Source organism: Peromyscus maniculatus, chromosome 18 (genome assembly GCF_049852395.1).
Source record: "Peromyscus maniculatus bairdii isolate BWxNUB_F1_BW_parent chromosome 18, HU_Pman_BW_mat_3.1, whole genome shotgun sequence".
In the NCBI taxonomy this organism is placed as follows: Eukaryota; Metazoa; Chordata; class Mammalia; order Rodentia; family Cricetidae; genus Peromyscus; species Peromyscus maniculatus.
In genome coordinates, this window is record NC_134869.1 from 7,306,513 (window position 1) to 7,331,296 (window position 24,784).

Sequence of the window (24,784 nt, forward strand, 5' to 3'; positions counted from 1 at the left end):
GGATGCAGATGTCTTACAAAAACTAATTGGCTGAATGACTGCAAAATGCTCAAAATAATATTTGCCACTAACTTTGATAATATGTTCCACTTCTTACTGATTTCTGTTACCTTTTAGGGTCTGTCCTCTTTTGCAAAGATATTCCATGCAAAGAAATTTTACTGTTGACCTATAAATATTGAGGGACACAGGCTTTGATAATAAAAATTCCACTTTATAGATGAATATTTGCATGTAAATATTAATATGAATTTCATAATAATCCATTTTAAGGAAAAATCTCCTCAAATTACCATACTCAAATTTTTGAGTAAATTTACTCAAAAATAACTATTATTTTCAAGTAATCACAATGTATAGATTGTAATGTCCTAAGTAAATCCTAACTGATTACTTTTGTCGAGGAATTATGAAATATATTTATAATGTAGCAGTGACCCCCAGTGGTCAGAAAAGGATGGGCAACTGTTCATAGTTTAAAAGGCTGACAGCCCCTTCCTTCCAAACTGAATTTTTACAAAGAGTTAAACCAACATTCACGTTGTTTGATCCAGGCAGGAACTAGTATTTGTAACTCTGTAGTTTATAAAGAACTGTGAATGCATTGTAGCCAAGTCGTAATGACAAGAATATTAAATCATTGCTCAAAGGCATTTAACTGTGCACAAATCAAGACTTTCTTATAAATTTTCATAGTGTCCTGAAATTCAGAAGTTCCTCTAAACATCCACCCATCATGGAGGGGAAAGTGAGAAATAGACAAGCCACCTGGCCTCATCATATTTTTACTTAAAGGTCTGAAGGACTCATATCAGATATTTCATTCAAAAATAAATATCTGAAAGGAATCACCCTCACATCCCATGCCTGGAGCATGCTTCATTCCTGATTCGCTTCCTTGTCCTTTTCTTTGAGACAGGGTCTCACTATGTAGCCCTGGCTGGCCTGGAACTTGATATGTAGCCCAGGCTGGCCTTGAACTCACAGATATCTGCTCGCTTCTTCCTCAGGCGTGCTGGAATCAAAGGCATGTGCCACCTCACATCAGCTCTGATTTTTGCTTCTTGAGCTGATTTCTGCTTGTCTCAGTTATCCTCTCTTCTGGTCCAGCAGTGTGGCTGACAGCCTCAATGACTTCCTGTGTCAAGCTGAAGTTGAGACAACACGTTGACCTTACTGAGGACAACAACTCAGAGTTAAACCTATCTCTTGGAATGTTTATATGCCATTGTTCTTGTCTGCAGGCCGTTTGTTAACAGTTTTCTTCCTGTGTCTATTCTAAGTTTAAGCACTTCTGCAAGGCAGCACCATGTACTGTGTATCTGAGCTCTTGATGCTTCTGTTAAAACTGTGATTCCCTCTTTCCCTGACGGTCTTCAAAACACAGAGGCAGGGAAGGTCAAACTGATTACTTCCTAGGAGAACTACTGGAAAATCAAGAACAGCTCCAGAGCAAGTGGACGTCAGAGGGATGATGGACACTCTGGGATTCAAGGGTGAGGGCTGAAGATTAAGGCTACCTAGAATATAAAACACCACTGGTGTAGACTCACTAGCATACTACGACAGGCAGTATGAGAACCTGAAGATGGGTTCATAGACATGTCCCCAGAGAAAGGATAAGTGATGTGGCATCATATTGCTACTGAAGATTTACACGGGCGTAGGAGAAATGGCAGAGGAGGAGGAAGGAGAAGAGGTATTTGTGGTAACAATGCCTGCAGCTTTCCAGTTTCTGACAGAAACCTAACCCTAGTCTCAGGCTGCTGGTGGCCATGCTATGCTGTCTCCTCCTGCTGTGTGCGCTAGGTCAGTTAAGAACAGAAACAGTAAACATGCTGACTTCCTTCTCACCAATTCCTTATGCCATGCTCGTCCTTTCCGAGAATTTCCACACTGTTTTGACAGTCGCACCCCACTTTCCTCCTCTGCTGGGCTTCTTCACGGTGCTCTGTCTCTTGTTGCTTCTAGACACCTAAGGTGTTTCTCCTCCCTGCATTTGTTTGCAAGATTTCTTCCAGCATCTTCTAGTAGCTGAAGATGGTATTCAGTCTTGAGTGTGTTTAACTGGCCTGGTGTCCCTGAGCATCCTCAGCCTGCCTTGATGTTCACATGGCCCATGTCTAGTCTAAGGGATCTTCTGCAGTCTATTCTAAGTCCTCGCTAACCTCACCCTTTCTTAATACAGCGAGTTCTAAATCTATCAGTGATGCATGAACATCTCAAGATTCCCCCCAAAGCGTGTGTGTGTTCCTCAGCATCTCCACAGAGGCAGCTAATAGCATTCTCAAATGTCACATCTGGTCTTTCCTATGTCACGTAATGTCAACTCACTCCTTTGTGCTCCTCAGTACTGCTAGGTTTCAAACCTGGGACAAACGGCTGAGGTGCCTATACAACATATCAAAATAGACCTGGCCACCAGGTTCTCCCGGCATCCCTCAGTCCCTACCTGTTAAAGGGTCCTCCTGGCTGGCATACCCAGCCCGCTACCCTGACCTTCTCCAGCCCTGGGGTTGGGCTGCCCTTCTCCTAGCTACCCTTCCTTAATCCAATCATTTTGGTTGAGTGCTATCTGTGTACCTTTGGGCCTCCTGTCTGCTGCACCTGGTTCCCCTCTCTCCTCTCTCCCTTCCCTTCCTCCATCTCCTCACATGGCCCACCTCAGTCTGGTCATGTCCATTCTGGGCTCTCCCAGATGTTTTAGCCTCTGGCTATGCTCTCACACATATCTACAATAAACCTTCTCCTTCATAATACCTAGGAGCAGTCTCATGTATCCCTTTCCTTTTTTTTTTCCATTCAAGTACATACTTTATTCAACTTAGATGCTACTCTTTGTCTGTCTCTCATTCAACAAACATTCATGCTGGGGCGTCCCTCCTACATGCATGCATTCAAGTCTGTACTGAAACTACAGCAGTGAGCAACAACTTGGCCAAAAAAAAAAAAAAAAGGCTTCACAGGGCTTACATACAAGAAAGTAGGCTCAGGTAATACACAACATCAAAATTTATATTGGGGGATCAAGAGTGCTGCGGGTGTCATTTAACATTTTTAGTGGCATGATGAAAGCTTCACCAGGAAGGTGGCGGCTGAACCTCTTCTTGGAGGGCATGAGAACCCAGGTGTGTGAATATGTAGAGGGGTTTTCCAGGCAGAAGATATGGTAAATGCAAACACTCTGAGTCACCTGGCCTAGAACGATGAGACCTGTGTGACTGGAGCCCCATGGGAGCTTCAAGACAGGAGGGAGGGGAAACAGAGGCAAGCCAGATCTGGTGGAGACTTGACAACCAGTGAAAGATTGTGCTTTCAAGATGAGAAGGGAAGCTCCGGTTCTGGACAGAAGAGTCATGACTTGGCTTCTTTTTTTTAAACCAGGGTTCCCTTGCCTTTTCTCTGAGAAACCACAGTTTGAAGGTGAAGGTGTGATCAGTAAAGGAGGTTGGAAATGATATTGACTTCACAGATTCACAGCTACAGGGCCGTGAAATGATATTGACTTCACAGATTCACAGCTACAGGGCCGTCCTATACGCCCTATGAACTCGCAAGCTTAACACTTGGGAAGACTCAGAAACGTTTGAGGAATGCTTTAATGTTCTAGAAATCACTGTCCAAACAATGTTACAGCAACTCTGAGAAAAGCAGGAGACTGTCCCAGAAATGGATCAATTTTAAGATGAGCGTAAGATTCAGGTGTGGGAAAACCTGGAGTATTTCAGCTTCTGGTTTCAAATGAGTATCTCTATTTCATCCTATATGGATTTTAGAGTAATCTTGTCATTTACTCATTTTTATTAAGTAGCTTGGGTTTTGTTGTTGTTGTTGTTGAATAGACTATAAAAATGTAAGAGCATACCAATGCAATAAAATAACTAGTCTATTGATGTGGTTTTTATAGGGGTTGTCTACTTGACAGGATATAGACTCACCTGTGAGGCAAGTCTCTGGCAGGCCTGTAAGGGATTGTCTAGGTTATGTTAATTGAGAGGGAAGACTCACCCTAGGTGTGGAGGACTAATCCTTGGACTAAGCTCCTGGACTGTGTGGAAACAAAGCTCTCTGAGCATGAACACTCATCTGTCTTCATGCTCTGACTGAGGCTGCACCATGACGAACTGCTTCAAGCTCTGGCCTCCCGATTTCTCCACTGTGATAAACTGCACCCTCCAACTACGAGCACAGACACCCTTTCTTCTTTCATTGGTACACTGTATCACAGGAACAGCAAAAGTCACCGAGTGAAGAGTGCCCCAAACCTCCAGAATGTTCCTTTGAAGTCTCTTCGTGTACTGGATGCATAGGTATGTATACATCTGAGACATTCGAGGCTCCACTGTCCAACAACCACGTACATGGGGAATTAAAGGCCATGCCCCTGTCCTGGGACACAGTCCATGGTATTCTTTACCCACCTGATATTCAATGAGAGTAAAGAGATGGAATTGCTTTTAAAAGAATGTCTTGTCTCAGCCACTGAGATGGCTTAGCAAAGAGGCTTGCCAGCCAAACCTGATGACCTGAGTTTGATTCTTTGAGACCCAGATGGTGGAAGGAGAGAACCGACTCCTGTAAATTGTCCTCTGGCCTCCACGAGCATGAACACATATGCACATACACATAGAAAATAAATTAATATATAATATTTAAAAAATAAAATGTGTTTCATTGCATTCAGCATGAGATTGCAAAGAAACCCTACCTTCTCATGACCACAATGTATGAATCACAAAAGGTTTTCCAAAGTCTTTCAGAGAATGGGAATCTATCCAGAGGCAGAACTTTCTTGTTCCATCAGATCCCTGAAAGGCGCATGCGCAGGCTGTATCACCAGGCCAGATTGACACCTTCAGGCCAGACACTGTCTGCTGCAGAGTCCAAACCTCTGCAAGCCTGCTCCCTGGATGTCCAGATGAAGACACCACTTGTTGACAGGGACAGGTCATTGACTGGCCTCATTCACAGTCCTTCAGAATTCCTGGACTTCTCTCCAGCTCCAAGCCTGGAACAAACAGAGAATAAAAATGTGGAAGAGATGACTGCTGAGCAATCAACGCCTCTGGACACCTATGAGGGCACAAAAGTAAACCAAGACCCATCACACCTCCCTTTCACACACCCTGACATGCAGCAGCCCCTGAACTACACTGATGCTGGGAGCCTAAGGCAGAAGCTAGCTTCTGATAATGCCACCCTGGGAAGGGAAAGACAGAGACAGAGAGGGGGAGACAGAAGGAGAAAGAGAGGTTGAGAGAAGGAGAAATATTTGATTCAGTCCATTGCTATGACTTCATATGACCCGATTTGTCTCCTGAATGTTGTGTTTCCAAAGTTAGGGATTCAACATGTGATCTTTAAATTAAATAACTGATTAATTTTGGTCTGGGGGATGGGATCTAAACCTTTGCACATGCTAGAATAGGCCTTTACCACTGAGCCACATCCCTGGCACTCTTCATTTTTATCCTCTGTGGAGTCCAGGCTATACTGGAACTCACAGTCTTCCTCCCTCTGTCTTCCACAGACTGGGACTGAGGTGTGCAATCATTCCTGGAGACACATGAATTTTGAGGGATCATAGTTCTGGCAGCCTACACATGACAGCCAGAGTGCCCCACAATATCATGTTAGTCCATTCACAGGAATTCAACACATCACCACTTGCAAAGATAGCTTGTTCTACATATCTAGTATGCTATTACTCCACTCTACAAAATTTAAAAATTATTCTCTAGTGTCTTTGGATATCCGGTATCCACTGGCCACCACTCTTTTCATAATCTGTGACAGTCATTAAGCTAAATCATCTTATTTAATCCTTTAAAATTTATGGAACCCAGATGTCCACCTCATTTTCTTGGCAAGGCTATTCCCACTCAGAAAGAGACCCCAAGTCCTGTGCGCTCCCCATACCTCCAGGTTCTGCCTCCTTCTGCAGTCGGTACCCTTGGTGACTCTCCACGGTGCCCTGATGACTTCTGTCCTGATAATGAAGTCAGGGACCACCATGTACACTATTAATTAACAAGACAGTCAACATACACCACTGTGGTGAGAATTCTCTGCGGGATGCAATTCTCTAGGTAGAAGGCTGCTTTCTGCGAAGATGGACAGCAGATATGAAAGAGAAGTGAGAGCATTTTCTTGACTATCTGTGTAAACACCATGTTAACAACTGAGAAGGATATATTTTTCTCTGATTTTTTGAGTCTAAATTATCATACATTCTTGACATTCATAAACATATATGTAAATATTCTTTAAGACAAAGACAAACGTCTTTCCTTGAACCAGGCTATTTGGTTCTCCCCTAAGATGATTTAAGGCTTCAAAATGAACCAACAGAAATACAAAGTAATATTTAGCATACATGACATAATATCCCTGAAATCTCATGCTGTGGGTCCTCCACTAGGTTAGGCTGAAATGCCAAGCAGGCTTTTTTTTTTTTTTTTTTTTTTTAAGTGTATTTTTCTTCTTGCCACAGGGTGGCAGGTTTGTCCTTAAAAATGGAGCTTCCATACAACCATTTGCTAATTTTTTTTTTCCTTTCCATGATTAATAGAAGCTAGAAGTCACTGGGAATGGCGTCTTCCTTTTCCTCTCTTTGGTTGGGTCCCCTGGTGACAGTTTTCTCTGGTTTCTTTCTGAGCAGCAGGCCTTCAGGTGAGGGGGTGATGACTTCCTGTGTGCTGAATCTGGACCTCCAGGAGACAGGAGAAATTTTCCTTGCCTCTCTTTCCTGGTAGGACAGATCATCCTCAGGGCCAGCTGGGGCATGTGGCTCCTGCCCTGTGACCCTGTGAATGCATGGCCTCTTTCGAATGACATCTCTATGGATGCTCAAACCACAGAGATCAGGCTGACACCTGTCTTCTCTCTTCATGTTCCCATGTTTATTTATACTAATAATCCTTAAATTCCCAGCCCTTTACTTCCCAGATAAGAGATCAACATTTATCTACATCCCTACCCCCAGGTCCACTTTTTCACAGGACAGTAGAGAAAGGTCCCATTCCCAGTGCTCATAATCACTGCAGCCAAGTACCCATTTGCCACCTGGTGGTCGCTTTCTTCTCTTTGATACTATTCAGAGTCACCATGAAAACAAACCTCTGAACTGTCTGTGGGAAATATTTTAAATTAGGTTAATTAAAGTGGAGAGACCCATCCTAAATGTAGGCAGCACCTACCCACGAACTAGGGTCCCAGGGTGACCTAAAAGAGAAGCAACTGAGTGCCTGCATTCCTGTCTCTCTGCTTCCAGTCTGCAGGTGTCATGTGCCCAGCTAGCTGCTCTGACTTCTCTGCCATGACAGACCACACTGCTTGCAGTGTAAGCTGGAATTAATCTGCACCCTGTAGCAAGAATCTTAAAAGTTCTTATTAATAAAATCAAACCTGGAGCCAGGTATTGGGGTGAACACTGGATGATCAGAGAGACAGAACAAGCCACAGCTAAACTCACCTGGGCAACTTCTCAGCTGATCTTGTTTCCTCGGACTGGAAGCCTCTGTGTCCTCATATCCGAATGGCTCTCAGCTGAACTGCTGCTAGAAGCCTGAAAACTTAACCAGCCAAATGCTTACCCAGGCCAAATGCTTAACCAACCAAATGCTTCTAGTTTCTGGTCCTCACGCCTTATATACCTTTCTGCTTTCTACCATCACTCCCTGGAATTAAAGACTTGCTTTCTGGGATTAAAGGCGTAAGTCACGTATCCTTGAACAGATGGATTTCTGCCTCTGGAATGCTAGGATTAAAGGCGTGTGCTACCACTGCCTATTCTAAGTATCTAGTGGCTTTTCTGTTCTCCGACCCCAGATAACTTTATTAGGGTACACAATATTTTGGGGAACACAATACCATCACAGCACCCCCTTAATTTGCATTTTGTAACGTATTTATCACATCAACCAGAACTATTGTGACTGTACAAGAGCTAATTTAATACAAATTCAATAATGTCCCCCAAGTGTAGAATAATTTTGTATCAAAATTCTAGAATTATATTTGCATATTAGAAAACATAAATCTAGGATCTGCTTGGCTGAATGTGTCCTGACTCACTTTCTCCTCTATTTGGTGAACACATACAAAGTTTTAATTAAATATTTAATTTCTTTAAAATTAATTTACTATATTTGAGGTCATTGAGTTTCCTACAAAGAAGGGTTTGTACTGACTCCTAGGTCCGGGCAGAGGTCAATGTAATTCTGTGGTCATGGGTCAGGCTAGGTGCTTAAAAGCCAGTTGAGACAGTCTTTACACCATAACCAGGGGGGGACACAGCCTGATAATGTTTGTTATGTCATTACTAACTCCCACTGAGGCAAGCTTCCTGGTGACAAAAGTTTATTACATTCAAAAAATGAGTCTCTGTTTAATGTAGCTTAAAAACCATTCATCAGTGTTCTAAGAATGTTCAGTTCAGATGGAAATGCCTGTCATACTGAATCTTGTATAATTTGGATAACATTATAAAATTCTGAGTAAAATATACATTAATTCAGTGAATTAATACTAGATATTAAATTAAAAATCTGATGTAAACTTATTCCATCTGTCTTCTGAGCTGTTCTTTATTAGATTTTCATGAAGATTAAAATTAATTAGGTTTATAATGAAAGGATATTGTGTGCTTGTGTGCCCTACCTCTCACTACAACTTTTCCAAAATCCTCTGTGCGCAGAGCTGAAGGTGCAGACTTATAAAAGATTAAAAAACAATGCAGTGACAGCATATGTTTCCAGAGATCTCTATCTCTGTGCCTATATCGAAGCACATGAACACGTGTGTGTATGTATACATTTGTTTTTTCAAGGACTTGTATCCCATGCTCCTTTAAAAGTTTTTAAGTTTAAGATGTCATGGTCATTTTTCCAGATTAGCCTATGACCTAATTTGGTTTCCTGTTGCTGTGATGAAACACTGACCAAACACAATTTTGGGAGAAAAGAGTTTATTTGGCTGCTTGCAGGTTACAGTGCGTCCATCCTCAAGGGAAGCCAGGACAGGAAGTTGGAGGCAAAAACTGAAGCAGAAGCTATGAAGGAATGCTGCTGGCGGGCTTACCCTCAGGCTCTAGGTCAGCTGGCTTCTTTATATATCCCAGGACCCACGGCCTAGGGGTGTGGTATAGCCCTGTCAGGTTGGGCTTTCTTACACCAATTAGCAATTAAGAAGTGCCCTATAGACAAGGCCATAGGCTAATCTGGAGGTAATTCCTCCATTGTTAGTTCCTCTTCCCAGGTGTGTCAAATTGACACCAAGATTAGCCATTGTATTATAGAACCCTACCTAAATCCACTTTCTTGCTAAAAGCCCTTGGGACCACATGTACTTTAAAAGTCCAGACTGGGGGTAGTGTGGTGCCCAAAGAGCCAAGGTGGATATTATTATAGCATTTCTGACTGAGTCTTGGGGAACACATGCTAATCAAATTCTTTAACATTGGTCTAGGGACCTGCAGAAATACACACTAAACAGAAAATAGAAGATTATGAGTGACCATGTCTGGGAAGCCGGCTTTATCCCCAGGCAAATCTGTGGCTGAGTCTCAGGTGGGGTGTGTATCATTGTAACTCTTTGCCTTCCTTTGGTGCAAAGCGCTGGGCTGGATGAAGCCAAAGGAAAAGTCATAGAATCTGGCATCCTGATGGTGTCAGAAGGCACAGCTCTCAGGGCAGGTGGAGGTCTGTGGGATGGTGGTTTTCTGTATCCTCTGATGACTGAGATACAAACCAGGCCCAGAGCTGCATTCGGCTTTGTGACCAAACCCTGCGTGGAGGCAGCACATCACATGCAGCCATCCTGTACTCCTGGGAGAACTTTCCTGAGATGCTGAAAGATTTACTGAGTCTGCGGAAGAAGGCCAGCGTGGGAATTCTCTGCCAGGCCAGAGGAGAAGCAGAGGGAACATGAAGCAGGGTATGCTGTGGCGTCCCAGCCTGTAGAAACAAGCCCGGTGATACAGCCTGCACATGCGCCTTTCAGGGATCTGATGGAACAAGAAAGTTCTGCCTCTGGATAGATTCCCATTCTCTGAAAGACTTTGGAAAACCTTTTGTGATTCATACATTGTGGTCATGAGAATGTAGGGTTTCTTTGCAATCTCATGCTGAATGCAATGAAACACATTTTATTTTTTAAATATTATATATTAATTTATTTTCTATGTGTATGTGCATATGTGTTCATGCTCGTGGAGGCCAGAGGACAATTTACAGGAGTCGGTTCTCTCCTTCCACCATCTGGGTCTCAAAGAATCAAACTCAGGTCATCAGGTTTGGCTGGCAAGCCTCTTTGCTAAGCCATCTCAGTGGCTGAGACAAGACATTCTTTTAAAAGCAATTCCATCTCTTTACTCTCATTGAATATCAGGTGGGTAAAGAATACCATGGACTGTGTCCCAGGACAGGGGCATGGCCTTTAATTCCCCATGTACGTGGTTGTTGGACAGTGGAGCCTCGAATGTCTCAGATGTATACATACCTATGCATCCAGTACACGAAGAGACTTCAAAGGAACATTCTGGAGGTTTGGGGCACTCTTCACTCGGTGACTTTTGCTGTTCCTGTGATACAGTGTACCAATGAAAGAAGAAAGGGTGTCTGTGCTCGTAGTTGGAGGGTGCAGTTTATCACAGTGGAGAAATCGGGAGGCCAGAGCTTGAAGCAGTTCGTCATGGTGCAGCCTCAGTCAGAGCATGAAGACAGATGAGTGTTCATGCTCAGAGAGCTTTGTTTCCACACAGTCCAGGAGCTTAGTCCAAGGATTAGTCCTCCACACCTAGGGTGAGTCTTCCCTCTCAATTAACATAACCTAGACAATCCCTTACAGGCCTGCCAGAGACTTGCCTCACAGGTGAGTCTATATCCTGTCAAGTAGACAACCCCTATAAAAACCACATCAATAGACTAGTTATTTTATTGCATTGGTATGCTCTTACATTTTTATAGTCTATTCAACAACAACAACAACAAAACCCAAGCTACTTAATAAAAATGAGTAAATGACAAGATTACTCTAAAATCCATATAGGATGAAATAGAGATACTCATTTGAAACCAGAAGCTGAAATACTCCAGGTTTTCCCACACCTGAATCTTACGCTCATCTTAAAATTGATCCATTTCTGGGACAGTCTCCTGCTTTTCTCAGAGTTGCTGTAACATTGTTTGGACAGTGATTTCTAGAACATTAAAGCATTCCTCAAACGTTTCTGAGTCTTCCCAAGTGTTAAGCTTGCGAGTTCATAGGGCGTATAGGACGGCCCTGTAGCTGTGAATCTGTGAAGTCAATATCATTTCACGGCCCTGTAGCTGTGAATCTGTGAAGTCAATATCATTTCCAACCTCCTTTACTGATCACACCTTCACCTTCAAACTGTGGTTTCTCAGAGAAAAGGCAAGGGAACCCTGGTTTAAAAAAAAGAAGCCAAGTCATGACTCTTCTGTCCAGAACCGGAGCTTCCCTTCTCATCTTGAAAGCACAATCTTTCACTGGTTGTCAAGTCTCCACCAGATCTGGCTTGCCTCTGTTTCCCCTCCCTCCTGTCTTGAAGCTCCCATGGGGCTCCAGTCACACAGGTCTCATCGTTCTAGGCCAGGTGACTCAGAGTGTTTGCATTTACCATATCTTCTGCCTGGAAAACCCCTCTACATATTCACACACCTGGGTTCTCATGCCCTCCAAGAAGAGGTTCAGCCGCCACCTTCCTGGTGAAGCTTTCATCATGCCACTAAAAATGTTAAATGACACCCGCAGCACTCTTGATCCCCCAATATAAATTTTGATGTTGTGTATTGCCTGAGCCTAACTTCTTGTATGTAAGCCCTGTGAAGCCTTTTTTTTTTTTTGGCCAAGTTGTTGCTCACTGCTGTAGTTTCAGTACAGACTTGAATGCATGCATGTAGGAGGGATGCCCCAGCATGAATGTTTGTTGAATGAGAGACAGACAAAGAGTAGCATCTAAGTTGAATAAAGTATGTACTTGAATGGAAAAAAAAAAGGAAAGGGATACATGAGACTGCTCCTAGGTATTATGAAGGAGAAGGTTTATTGTAGATATGTGGGAGAGCATAGCCAGAGGCTAAAACATCTGGGAGAGCCCAGAATGGACATGACCAGACTGAGGTGGGCCATGTGAGGAGATGGAGGAAGGGAAGGGAGAGAGGAGAGAGGGGAACCAGGTGCAGCAGACAGGAGGCCAAAAGGTACACAGATAGCACTCAACAAAAATGATTGGATTAAGGAAGGGTAGCTAGGAGAAGGGCAGCCCAACCCCAGGGCTGGAGAAGGTCAGGATAGCGGGCTGGGTATGCCAGCCAGGAGGACCCTTTAACAGGTAGGGACTGAGGGATGCCGGGAGAACCTGGTGGCCAGGTCTATTTTGATATGTTGTATAGGCACCTCAGCCGTTTGTCCCAGGTTTGAAACCTAGCAGTACTGAGGAGCACAAAGGAGTGAGTTGACGTTACGTGACATAGGAAAGACCAGATGTGACATTTGAGAATGCTATTAGCTGCCTCTGTGGAGATGCTGAGGAACACACACACGCTTTGGGGGGAATCTTGAGATGTTCATGCATCACTGATAGATTTAGAACTCGCTGTATTAAGAAAGGGTGAGGTTAGCGAGGACTTAGAATAGACTGCAGAAGATCCCTTAGACTAGACATGGGCCATGTGAACATCAAGGCAGGCTGAGGACGCTCAGGGACACCAGGCCAGTTAAACACACTCAAGACTGAATACCATCTTCAGCTACTAGAAGATGCTGGAAGAAATCTTGCAAACAAATGCAGGGAGGAGAAACACCTTAGGTGTCTAGAAGCAACAAGAGACAGAGCACCGTGAAGAAGCCCAGCAGAGGAGGAAAGTGGGGTGCGACTGTCAAAACAGTGTGGAAATTCTCGGAAAGGACGAGCATGGCAGAAGGAATCGGTGAGAGGGAAGTCAGTGTGTTTACTGTTTCTGTTCTTAACTGATCTAGCGCACACAGCAGGAGGAGACAGCATAGCATGGCCACCAGCAGCCTGAGACTAGGGTTAGGTTTCTGTCAGAAACTGGAAAGCTGCAGGCATTGTTACCACAAATACCTCTTCTCTTTCCTCCTCCTCTGCCATTTCTCCTACACCCCTGTAAATCTTCAGTAGCAATATGATGCCACATCACTTATCCTTTCTCTGGGGACATGTCTATGAACCCATCTTCAGGTTCTCATACTGCCTGTCGTAGTATGCTAGTGAGTCTACACCAGTGGTGCTTTATATTCTAGGTAGCCTTAATCTTCAGCCCTCACCCTTGAATCCCAGAGTGTCCATCATCCCTCTGACGTCCACTTGCTCTGGAGCTGTTCTTGATTTTCCAGTAGTTCTCCTAGGAAGTAATCAGTTTGACCTTCCCTGCCTCTGTGTTTTGAAGACCGTCAGGGAAAGAGGGAATCACAGTTTTAACAGAAGCATCAAGAGCTCAGATACACAGTACATGGTGCTGCCTTGCAGAAGTGCTTAAACTTAGAATAGACACAGGAAGAAAACTGTTAACAAATGGCCTGCAGACAAGAACAATGGCATATAAACATTCCAAGAGATAGGTTTAACTCTGAGTTGTTGTCCTCAGTAAGGTCAACGTGTTGTCTCAACTTCAGCTCGACACAGGAAGTCATTGAGGCTGTCAGCCACACTGCTAGACCAGAAGAGAGGATAACTGAGACAAGCAGAAATCAGCTCAAGAAGCAAAAATCAGAGCTGATGTGAGGTGGCACACGCCTTTGATTCCAGCACGCCTGAGGAAGAGGCGAGCAGATCTCTCTGAGTTCAAGGCCAGCCTGGGCTACATATCAACTTCCAGGCCAGCCAGGGCTACATAGTGAGACCCTGTCTCAAAGAAAAGGACAAGGAAGCGAATCAGGAATGAAGCATGCTCCAGGCATGGGATGTGAGGGTGATTCCTTTCAGATATTTATTTTTGAATGAAATATCTGATATGAGTCCTTCAGACCTTTAAGTAAAAATATGATGAGGCCAGGTGGCTTGTCTATTTCTCACTTTCCCCTCCATGATGGGTGGATGTTTAGAGGAACTTCTGAATTTCAGGACACTATGAAAATTTATAAGAAAGTCTTGATTTGTGCACAGTTAAATGCCTTTGAGCAATGATTTAATATTCTTGTCATTACGACTTGGCTACAATGCATTCACAGTTCTTTATAAACTACAGAGTTACAAATACTAGTTCCTGCCTGGATCAAACAACGTGAATGTTGGTTTAACTCTTTGTAAAAATTCAGTTTGGAAGGAAGGGGCTGTCAGCCTTTTAAACTATGAACAGTTGCCCATCCTTTTCTGACCACTGGGGGTCACTGCTACATTATAAATATATTTCATAATTCCTCGACAAAAGTAATCAGTTAGGATTTACTTAGGACATTACAATCTATACATTGTGATTACTTGAAAATAATAGTTATTTTTGAGTAAATTTACTCAAAAATTTGAGTATGGTAATTTGAGGAGATTTTTCCTTAAAATGGATTATTATGAAATTCATATTAATATTTACATGCAAATATTCATCTATAAAGTGGAATTTTTATTATCAAAGCCTGTGTCCCTCAATATTTATAGGTCAACAGTAAAATTTCTTTGCATGGAATATCTTTGCAAAAGAGGACAGACCCTAAAAGGTAACAGAAATCAGTAAGAAGTGGAACATATTATCAAAGTTAGTGGCAAATATTATTTTGAGCATTTTGCAGTCATTCAGCCAATTAGTTTTTGTAAGACATCTGCATCCTCCAGAAATGATATCATCAGAGTCTAAGCAAGGAGAGGCTGTCCAGGGGAAATTAGGTGAACAGCACATGTTTAGTATACTGTTACGAGACAGGTGAAATGTACATGTATGTGTGCATACGAACGACACACACAGAATTACATGCATGCACATACAACATTATCTGACTTTTAGCAATGACTTCCTGTTCAGAATTTTGTAAAATCTCAGTTCACCCTCTTGGGAAGCTAGAAAATTTCCTTTTTCATATCCAGCGCCAAACACCTGGCTCAGAGATGGAGGCTTTCCCTGCTGTAAGGAGAGCAGAAGGCAGAGCAACAGGTTGGGATGTGGCTCCCAGAAGCTCAGATGCTCAAAGTCCAGCCGCAGCTGACCGTTTCTGTAACCTAGGGGAAGGACCTCATGAATCTTCTAGTTTTCATATTTCCCAGATGTGTGGCATCTCAGGAGCCTCCCTTCTCCTGGAGGGGATATTTCAGCTCCAGGTAAATTACTAGGCAGAGCCCATGTTAGGCCATTTACATGGTCATATCTGGCACCCTCCCTTTTTACATGAAACCTAGCAGAAATGGGCTTTCTTGGCCAACTGACTTCTTTCATGTGTTAGCCTTGATGTAGTTCACTCTGGTCTCTAGTTTCCTGTCACATGCCTACAAGCCGTTACTGACAGGCTATCACCCCACAAGCCCCTAGTGGGACAAGAGTGAAACCTAAGAAACAGGTGTTGAGAAGTCTGTAGCAGAGGTGTCCATGATGCTCGAATGTCTGACTTAAACGCAAAAGGACAAGGACAGAAAACAGTGAGTAAAGCCAGCCTCCTTCCCCAGGAGTGGAGGCCATGAACGGAACAAAAGAAAAGCAGTGTGTGTACAGAACACCCCACGAAGCAGGGCTGGAGTATTCCTTGTGTTTCTAATGTTGAAAAAATTCAGTGTTTTGAATTACAATAATTGCTTTAAGTACATTTCCAGATTCACATTAATGCGTCTTTTGTACGACAAATGGGACCTAATGTTGGGCAAAGATGAGTGGATTCCCCAAACTGCCCAGTGCCTCAAAAGTTGCTGACATTCTGGATTTTCCAATTTGTGTGACTAGTATGATTCTCCCATAGAAATTTTATTCTTTTATTATTTTTAACAAATTCTCAGAGAGATGTTTAAAAACATGCAATTAGAATGTAAAATTTAAAAACATTTTCTGAATCACGTTCCTGCTTTGTGTTCAGGCCATCGGAGTTGGCCCCAACAAGTCACCTGTCCTCAATGAGTCCATTAAAAACACAGTTGATCACGAAAAGCAGAAAAAGGGGATTTGTTCCTTGAAGTCACATTGGGGGAAGGAACAAAGAGGTTCAGTGAGGTCTGAGTGTAAACAGGGGAGAGGTGCATAGCTAAGGTGACCCATCCTGATCAAGGTGACCATCATCACTGGCCTGACTGTGAAATGTCTTTCCAGTGACCAACTCACTTTGCCCTTTCTTTCTCTCACAGTAGGAGTCCTAGGGAAATTCCTTCAGAAGATCTCTACACAGGATGGTGACTCTGAGCCCTCCATGTCCATGTCCATGGCTAGTGAACTTAGTCCAGCCCAGTTTTGATTGGGTTTGTGTCAGATGGGTGACAGGTCAGTTTTCTCATCAAAAGAGTGTGTATTAGTTTCGATGTTGCCGTGTCTCTGTTTCCTGCTTCAAATGAGTCTCTTAACGATAAAAGGGAAACAATAACAACAAAAAGCCCCTAAGCTCTGCTGCATCTTCATCCTGACTCCACCAGATGCTATCAAGCAGCATGTACAGACAGCAGTCTGGAGGGCTCCAGGAAACCTTAGAGCTCCCCTGGGCCCTGGAGCTCATGGACTTGAATCTTCGTGCCACTGAGATCCATTCAGTAACTTCTGGGTTGCATATGGAGATTGCCTCTCAACAAAATCAATGCACAGAAACTGTGAATATCAGATTCTCTGTAAGCTTCTGAAGACAAAAGAAGCCATTGTAGCCAGGCTGTTAGAACCCTGTTGTCAGCCAGTGGGCGTCCCCACCACACTCACAGCTCTTTTAGGTCACAGCTATAAGGTCTGTTTGCCGAACTGGCAGTGACTAACATTCCACTCTTAAAAGGACCGGATTCACAATGGTGCAGCTGTCACCTGGGCGGTGATGTGATGTGAGACCCGGGGATACTACAGAAATAGAGAACGAAGATGCTGGATGCTCGTTGTAATTATAAGTGCGTCAAAATGCTCCCGTCAACCCGACTGAATGGAGATGCTTCTTTGGTGTTGAAGACTTTTCTTCCTTTGCCAAGTAACAAAGAAATACTGTAGCTGGAGAAGGGTCCTGGATACTGAATGTTGGCCCAATGCCCCTCCTGAGGCTAATCAGGGAACTGTATATCAGACTACAGTTCCCTCGGGTCTCTCACCACTGCATTGCTCTTGGTCCTGCCACTGTGACTCCTAGATGGAGCCTTGACCCACCCCTACTGCTTGCTCAGCACCTGACCTGCCTCTCCCCAGCGTCTTTCCTCATCCCTCCTCTTCTCACCCTGGCATAAAACCCAGTGTTCCTTTTAGAGGCAGAAAGTGAAGCTCCAAGTTCACAGTTCACAGCTGAAATGGAAACCTGCCACGTGGCTGCAAAGACTCTCAAAGAAAGAGTGGCTGGAGACTTTGAGCCTCCTCCTCCTCCTCCTCACAGCCAGCCTGGGGGACACTGCCCCTTCTCACAGAGGACCACCAGTCTCGGTACAAAGTCCTTGGGAGTGTGTTAGGCAATCAGACTGCCTGCCATTTCCTTTGAAATCCTAAGCTCAAATTTTCCCTTGTGTAGCTAAAAAGTAAAATCTAATTTTTAAAAGGTCAGTCTGATTCCTCAAAACACAATTTGAACTAGGTCTCTGTTGAACTGATTTTAAACAATAGAAGAAGGGAACTGGTGTGCTGTGAACCGGAGTCACAGAAGGGATGGATGAAGCAAAGGATTTCTATTGTTCAAACGGAATTCAAACAATGCAAAATCATTTTAAGGGGGGCAGAAACCTCCAGGTATTCTGTGAGGTACTGCTCTCACAGCTGGAACAGAACACCTGATGCAAGCAACTTAAAGGAGGAAGGGTTTATTTCACCTCAGAATTTGAGAGTGTCATCCATCACAGCAGGGAAGACACAGAAGCAGGAGCTGGAGGCAGCTGGTCACATCTCCATCACAGTCGGGAAACAGGGAGAGGCAAGTGCTGGGGTGGTGCTCAGTCCATGGGATGATGCTTCCCACCCCAATAGATTCCTAATCCAGTCAAGCCGGCAGTGTAGATTAACCATCACAAGGCTCCACATCTTTTTTTTTTTTTTTAACTCACTCTGTAGACCAGGCTGGCCTTGAACTCACAGGGATCTGCCTGCCTCTGCCTCCCAAGTGCTGGGATTAAAGGCGTGTGCCACCACCGCCCAGTGCTCCATGTCTTCTTTTTGTGGTCATTTTCACTGCATCTCCAGTTGAACTGCCCTGCAGACGACACAGCAGGCATTGAACTGCACATGTGCCCACACCCCACGATGAAGGAAGAAGAGAGTTTTGCTGACTCGTGTCTCTTCAGGTTCTTCCTTGACCCTTAACCTTTCAGAGCTGCTTGAGAAGAGCAAGAAGTGACTCTTCTAGGCTTCAGGGTAATTTTCACTTAGCCACCTGACCATGTGTTAGAGATTATCTGCATTAGTTGTTATTTGTTACACAAGCTGTGTGACTTGTGAAGTCATTGTGGTATCAGTTTACACATGTGTGTAGTTCCTGTGTAGACATTTCTTCCAACCAGAAACTTAATAATATTACACATTCTATATTAAAATCCTATGCACATATTGTAAAATATAATAGTTATCTTAGCAAATTCAAAATCTCCAGTTTTATCTTTCTTAGATGTAAATTTGAGGTTTCATCAGTGATGTCAACAAATACCATGCTGTTCTGGTATATGCCAAGCTGGGCAGGAGTCATTAAATTGAAAGCCATTATAAGACCCAAAGATGTAATAAAAGCTTATAGCTGACTTGTGTTATAGGCACTGCTATTTGGGCAGTTGGTGAAAAAACCTGCTGCTTTCCTGAATGTTCTATACTCACAATCCTTTTGCTCTCTACATGCCTGGCCCACCTTCTTATCCTTCCCTAAACATGGGAAACATGAGAGAGAGCAGCAGAAATCCGGGAGGGTTCCCAACCAGTACATTTGAGTGTTAGATCTAGATTTGGAGACTAGATCTGAGGAGAGAAGCATGAGATTAGAATGTCACCTGGGATAAAGTCAGTGTTAGGGTTAGGGTCAGGGTTAGGGTTAGGGAGGAAAGCAAAGGCTGCTGGGAGATCTCACCAGGTGGCCTGCACCTCCTGTCAAGTTCTGATGGGCAGGCTGCCACAGAGAGCACTCAGGAGTTCTCCTGACGCCATTAACATGTGTTGTCCATTGTTTCACTTGCTCTTCCTATCTCTTTTGTTATCTTGCAGGAATTATTCTATACTGCAGCATGTTTCCCAGACAACCTATGATCTGCCTTCAATTATCATTTTTTTAAACTGCATTCTGAAATGGGAAAGAACTAAAATTTAATTTGTTTTCTGGTGTTCTTGTTGTTGATTTGTTTTGTTTTTTGAGATGGGCGTGGTGTGTAGCCCAAGCTAACTCTGATCTCTTAATCTTCCAGTCTCAACTTCCCTAGCTCTGGGATTATAGTTACCACCCCGGACTCTCAATATGCTTTTATGTCATGCATTCCTTTGCTTCTTTAATTTGAGACCACATTCTTTGTGTACTGCATGGTGTGTGTGTGTGTGTGTGTGTATCACCTGGGAAGAGGGTCTTGACTAAGGATTATCTGTAGGAATGTCTACCAGAGATATGCTCAACTAAATTAATTCACGTGGGAAACTCAACCCACTGGGAGTAGTGCAATTCCCTATGCAGGAGGTTCTGAACTCTCTGAAGTGGAGAAATTGAACTGAGCACAAGCAAGCTCCTGACGGTGGATATGACGTGACCAGCTGTCTCGTGTCCCTGCCATTGTAACCTCCCTGCAGTGACAGGCTGCAGCCTGGAATTATTAAATAAGCCCCGAAAATAAACCCTCTTCCCCCTCCATTGTCTTTTGTCAGGGTGTTTAATCACAGCAACGGTAATGAGACTAGAACAGGAACTTTTTTTTTTCAGCACTTTTTGAAACCCTGTTAATCTTCCTGCTTCCCACTCAAGAGCAGATGAGCTTTTCAGAGGTGAACACGTGCAGGTTGATATTTAGGGGTCGTTCCTGGATCTGCAGCCTCAATACCCTAAGTGATGCCCCAGAACAGCAGACAGGATTTCTTCCTAGAGTCTGGTTGGAATTAACCTCAGAATGAGAGAAGCCTGTTAGGAAACAATGCTCTGTTGTTGCAACTAGTGATTCAGAACTAGGGACAGTCCAGGCTCTGCTGCTTCTAAAATAGCTCAGATACCCATACATGCCCAAACATTAACCTGAATGAAAACAGACAAATAAATCAATAAATAAATAACATGTGTGTGCACGTGCGCGCGCGCACGCGCGCACACACACACACACACACACACACACAACCAGTTCCAGCTGCAAATCCTAGGGCTGATGGCAGCAAACTGCTTCTTCCTGCCTAGCTCAACAGACCGACCCCATGCTCCAAGAGCTCTTTGTTGTAGTAATAAGTAGAGAAGTGAAGGGGCCGCACTTTCAGAATCCACCCTGGGGTTATCAGGGAAGAAACAGCTCTTCTGTTAAAGCCACGGGGCGTGGAATCAGAAGCCATTAATAGTGTCCTTGGCTCTGCTTTATTCTTACTCAGTCATCCTAAAAATGCCCCTTCCCACAGCGCCTGGCTTGGGTTTCCCCCATGGGCTATTAGGAAGGCTTTGTGTCTACAGTGATTCTTGCAGGGATCCGTCTTTTTGCAGTCTCAATTCCAGTGAAAGCTACTCTTGTAACAGAAACAGACAAGATAATGGGTATCCTCACCCACCATCAGATGCTCTGTTATGTGTGTGCCGTAGGGTGGGGGTGGAGTTGACTCCATGCATGTGTATTTGAATGCATGTACAGGTCAGAGAACAACTTCCAGTACCATTCCTGAGACATCAGCACTGTCCAGTTTTGGTTTGGTTTGGTTTTGACAGGGTCTCTGGCTTAGTTTCTTTTCTACTGCTGTGAAGAGACAGCATGACCAAGGCAACTTATGAAAGAAAGAATTTAACTGGAGGCTTGCTTACAGTTTCAGACAGAGTCCATGACCATTATGGCAGAGAGCATGGCAGCAGACAGGCAGGCAGGCAGGCATGCTGCTGGAGCAGTTACCTGAGAGCTTACACATTAAGGCAACAATCGTGAGGCAGAGAGAACAAACTGGGATTGGTGGGGGCGTTTGCAACCTCAAAGCCACCCCCAGAATCACACCTCCTCCAACAAGGCACCACCTCCTAATCCTTCCCAAACAGTTCCACCAACTGGGAAGGAAGGGTTCAGATATGTGAGCCCATGAGGACCATGCTCATTCAAGCCACCACAGTCTCTCACCAACCTGGAGCTTACCAAGGAGGCTAACTGGCCAGTGAGCCCCAGGGACCTGCCTGCCTCTGCCTCCCCAAGTTTTACACCACCTTGAAAATAAAGGACAAACTCGGGCCCTAATGCTTGCAGAGGCAGGACTTCACCGTCTGAGCTGTCTCCTATCCGTAGTCCTCAGATCGCCTTGACTCTATATCCGGGGCCCCCTGCAATCTTGTGATGTGATGTGAGCAGCCAAACAAAGCCAGGGTTTCTGGATGGTTAGCATGACAGGAAGCCTGTTCAGTCCATTCAACTCCGCTCACCCGCTGTGTGGACATCATCATTACAATCTTCATGGTTCCCTCAGAACCTGTGCTGCTTGGGTCAGCCTCACACAAATTACTCTTTCAAGCTCAGGGAAGGCACCTAAAGAGCCACCACCCAGCCCAGCCTTTTGTAGCTCCTATTAGGAGCCCTTCTAGTCACAGGAGGTGTTAACCAACAGGGTCTTGCTTTAGAAGGATTCTAGAGTTAAGGAGAAAACTGCTGTGCAAGCACAAAGACCCAAGGCCCAAGTCAGATTCCCAGTTATACATAAAAACATTCCAGAAGCTGCAACCCTAGACCTGGGGGTGGGTGTGGGGGGGTGACACATCCCTGAAGCACATTAACCAGCCAGGCTAGTTCAGTCAGGGATCCCCAGGTCTCAAAAATCAGTGTAGATGGCTCCTAAGGAATAACACTCCCAGTTGACCTCTGTGACCTCCGACCTTGGCACGCGCGCACACACACATATGCAAAGAAATGTTTTCACAATAGTGTTAAAGTCCCAGAGTCTGCCAAAGAGATGAGGACCTCTGACCTGAATGTTGGATACCATCACGGAATTGGGGGCCCTTGCTGCCTTCTGAGTTGGAGTGTACACATGCACTCTGCTTACGATTTTGATGCTGTTGTACACATCTGGAATGCACCAACTTCAGAAAAATCATCTCACCTAGAAACTGAAGTTCAAGGATGGTTCTGAAGATGGCTGTGAAACCACTTGAGTTCTAAGAGAGTATCAGGGGTTCCCCATCCCGTGGTTTTTATACCATTATTGTTTTCGAGGAAACCATGATCCTCTCAGCATCTAGTGCAAATCAGCACTGACAAGTAGCAATACGATTTTCTCCCACTTTCTGTTACAGTAACTACTCCAACTTGGGGCTTTTTACCGGGGGCAGGGCGGGGGGGGGAATTAATCACAGTATTTTTTGGTTCCTTACAAAGAAAAATTTCATTGTCTCCTGAAACAAATATATGACAACCCGGGGGATAAATATGAAATGGTTTATCACAATTCCCCAAAACAACCAGCATGTCCCAGAGAAGGTCTTCAGTGTTGGACAGTAGGCAGAGAACAGCAGAACCTACCTAAGGTCACTTGAGGTAGTCAGATATTGTTCATGTCAGGGCAATCCCATCACCCACCGAGTTTGAGCATCTCTTTTAACACTACAGTTTAGGGGGATTTGTTTTGATAATTAGGTCTCTGATGGTAACACTCGTTATTATTCGGAAAGCCACACTTGAATGGTCCTTCCTTCTAAACCCTCCACTGGCACAGGAGAGCTCTGGGTGTAGGTTCTGGAAAGACACTAATCTCTGCATCTTGTCGAGAATATTCTAAAAAAACACCATGTCCTTCCCACCCGATATAAAAGTAGTGAGACAATGGACTTCAATAAACTAGAGTTTTCCTCGTGAGCAGGTCGAGACTGAAGGAAGGCTGGAGTCCGCCAGAGAGAGTGCTTGTCTCCACAGCAGGGTGTCCACACAGAATGACAACATGTTAGCGCAGGAGAGACTGAGGTACAGACAGTGAGGACAGATAGGACCATGCCTTGATGGGTTGGCTGTTACCTCCTGACCTCTTTAAGCCTAAGCTCCACATCAGGACCCTATGGATAGACTGGAGAGTCTCTAGACTTGGTTTTCCTCCCCAGTGTGACCACCTTGAATACATCTCTTTTTTTATACTGTGCTGATGTCTAAGGGGTGGCTGGGAGACTTGTCTGCTGTGGGGGGCTGCCAAGCCCAGACTCTGGCCAGCACCCTGTCTCCTCTTGAATGAACTTTACCCTCTAGTGCCCTGTCATGTGTCACACACACTAGCCACCATGGTCAACTGCGTCTGGAGAACTGGTACCATAACCTTAGAAAGAATCCCCAGCCATGAGCAACCCACACAGGCTGAGTTTTTGTCATGGACTCGTTTAGTTTTGTTAAAACTATTGAAGGAAAGAGAGAAAAGCAGGAAGGAGCGGGGAGGGAGGGAGGGAAGGGGGGAAGGAGGGAGGGGGAAGAAAGTGAAAGTGAGAAAGGAAGAAGGGAAGTCCCCTATGTTAGAAGAGAGACTAGGTTCAGTGCTCTGTGGTCCCTTGTTGATTTTGAGGTGGATGCTGACATATTATAGTATAGTAGATGGAGAATAATACTGGCTATAAGAAAATATCTGATCCGGGCAGTGGTGGCACACGCCTTTAATCCCAGCACTTGGGAGGCAGAGGCAGGCGGATCTCTGTGAGTTTGAGGCCAGCCTGGGCTACCAAGTGAGTCCCAGGAAAGGCACAAAGCTACACAGAGAAACCCTGTCTCGAAAAACCAAAAAAAAAAAAAAAAAAAAAGAAAGAAAGAAAGAAAATATCTGAGTCCACGTCTCTGTCCAGTCCTTAGTAGAACCCTGGGTTGTTCATTTATAAACAGTGATGATAATTGTTCACAAGAAGGGTAATAGTAAGGATCAAATGAGATAATAATTGCAAAGTACAAACAAATATGGTTATAACAGAAAGACACAGGAACTAGAAAAAATCCTGGCCTCTGTTTCTAAAGAAATCACAGACAACTTTGGCAGACAAGTTACTTCTAAGTAACAGAAAGGTACACAGCATCCCCCAGGCGCCTTAATATCAACAGAAAAGGTCCCTGTAAGTCGATATTGCTTGTTGATGCTACATTAACAATAACACAGTGTAATTGGTTTTACTCTTTCTCTATATAACTGTTTCAGGAGGCTGGATTTATTTTACATCAAAATCCAAATAACCATGTGTCAGTGGACTAGAAAGATCCTACCGAAAATTCAGTGTGTGCTGTTGCATAGAAAACACGTCTATATTCCAGGGGAACTTGTAATAAGTGAGAGGACATGTTTATTATTTTTGTCATCTATGTGAAACTGAGCTTTTTCTAAAATTCCAAGCCAAAGTAGAGTTTGATAGAAAACAGCGGTTGAAAACCCTTCTGAGATTTTTTTCCATCCCAGAGTTCCTTGTTTTGATTTTCAGAGATATTATCATTTTGATCCTTGTGGCCAGGAGATTTGGAAGTGTGCTTTACTTCTGAATCATTTTCACTCACCAGTATTCAAAACTGAAAAAGAGAATATGC

General features: G+C 44.1%; 1 protein-coding gene across 1 annotated transcript in view; it reads right to left on the minus strand.

The window, feature by feature from the left end:
• Positions 1–4,917: 4,917 nt before the first annotated feature.
• LOC143269236 (protocadherin Fat 4-like) overlaps positions 4,918–24,784 on the minus strand; it is a 42,480-nt gene continuing 22,613 nt past the window's right edge. The window contains exons 2-4 of the mRNA XM_076554299.1: positions 11,109–11,426; positions 5,920–6,104; positions 4,918–5,008 (exon numbers count right to left, since the gene is read on the minus strand). Of these exons, the coding sequence (XP_076410414.1) occupies positions 11,376–11,426 (51 nt within the window). The 3' untranslated portion in view covers positions 4,918–5,008; positions 5,920–6,104; positions 11,109–11,375. The remainder of the gene's footprint in view (positions 5,009–5,919; positions 6,105–11,108; positions 11,427–24,784) is intronic.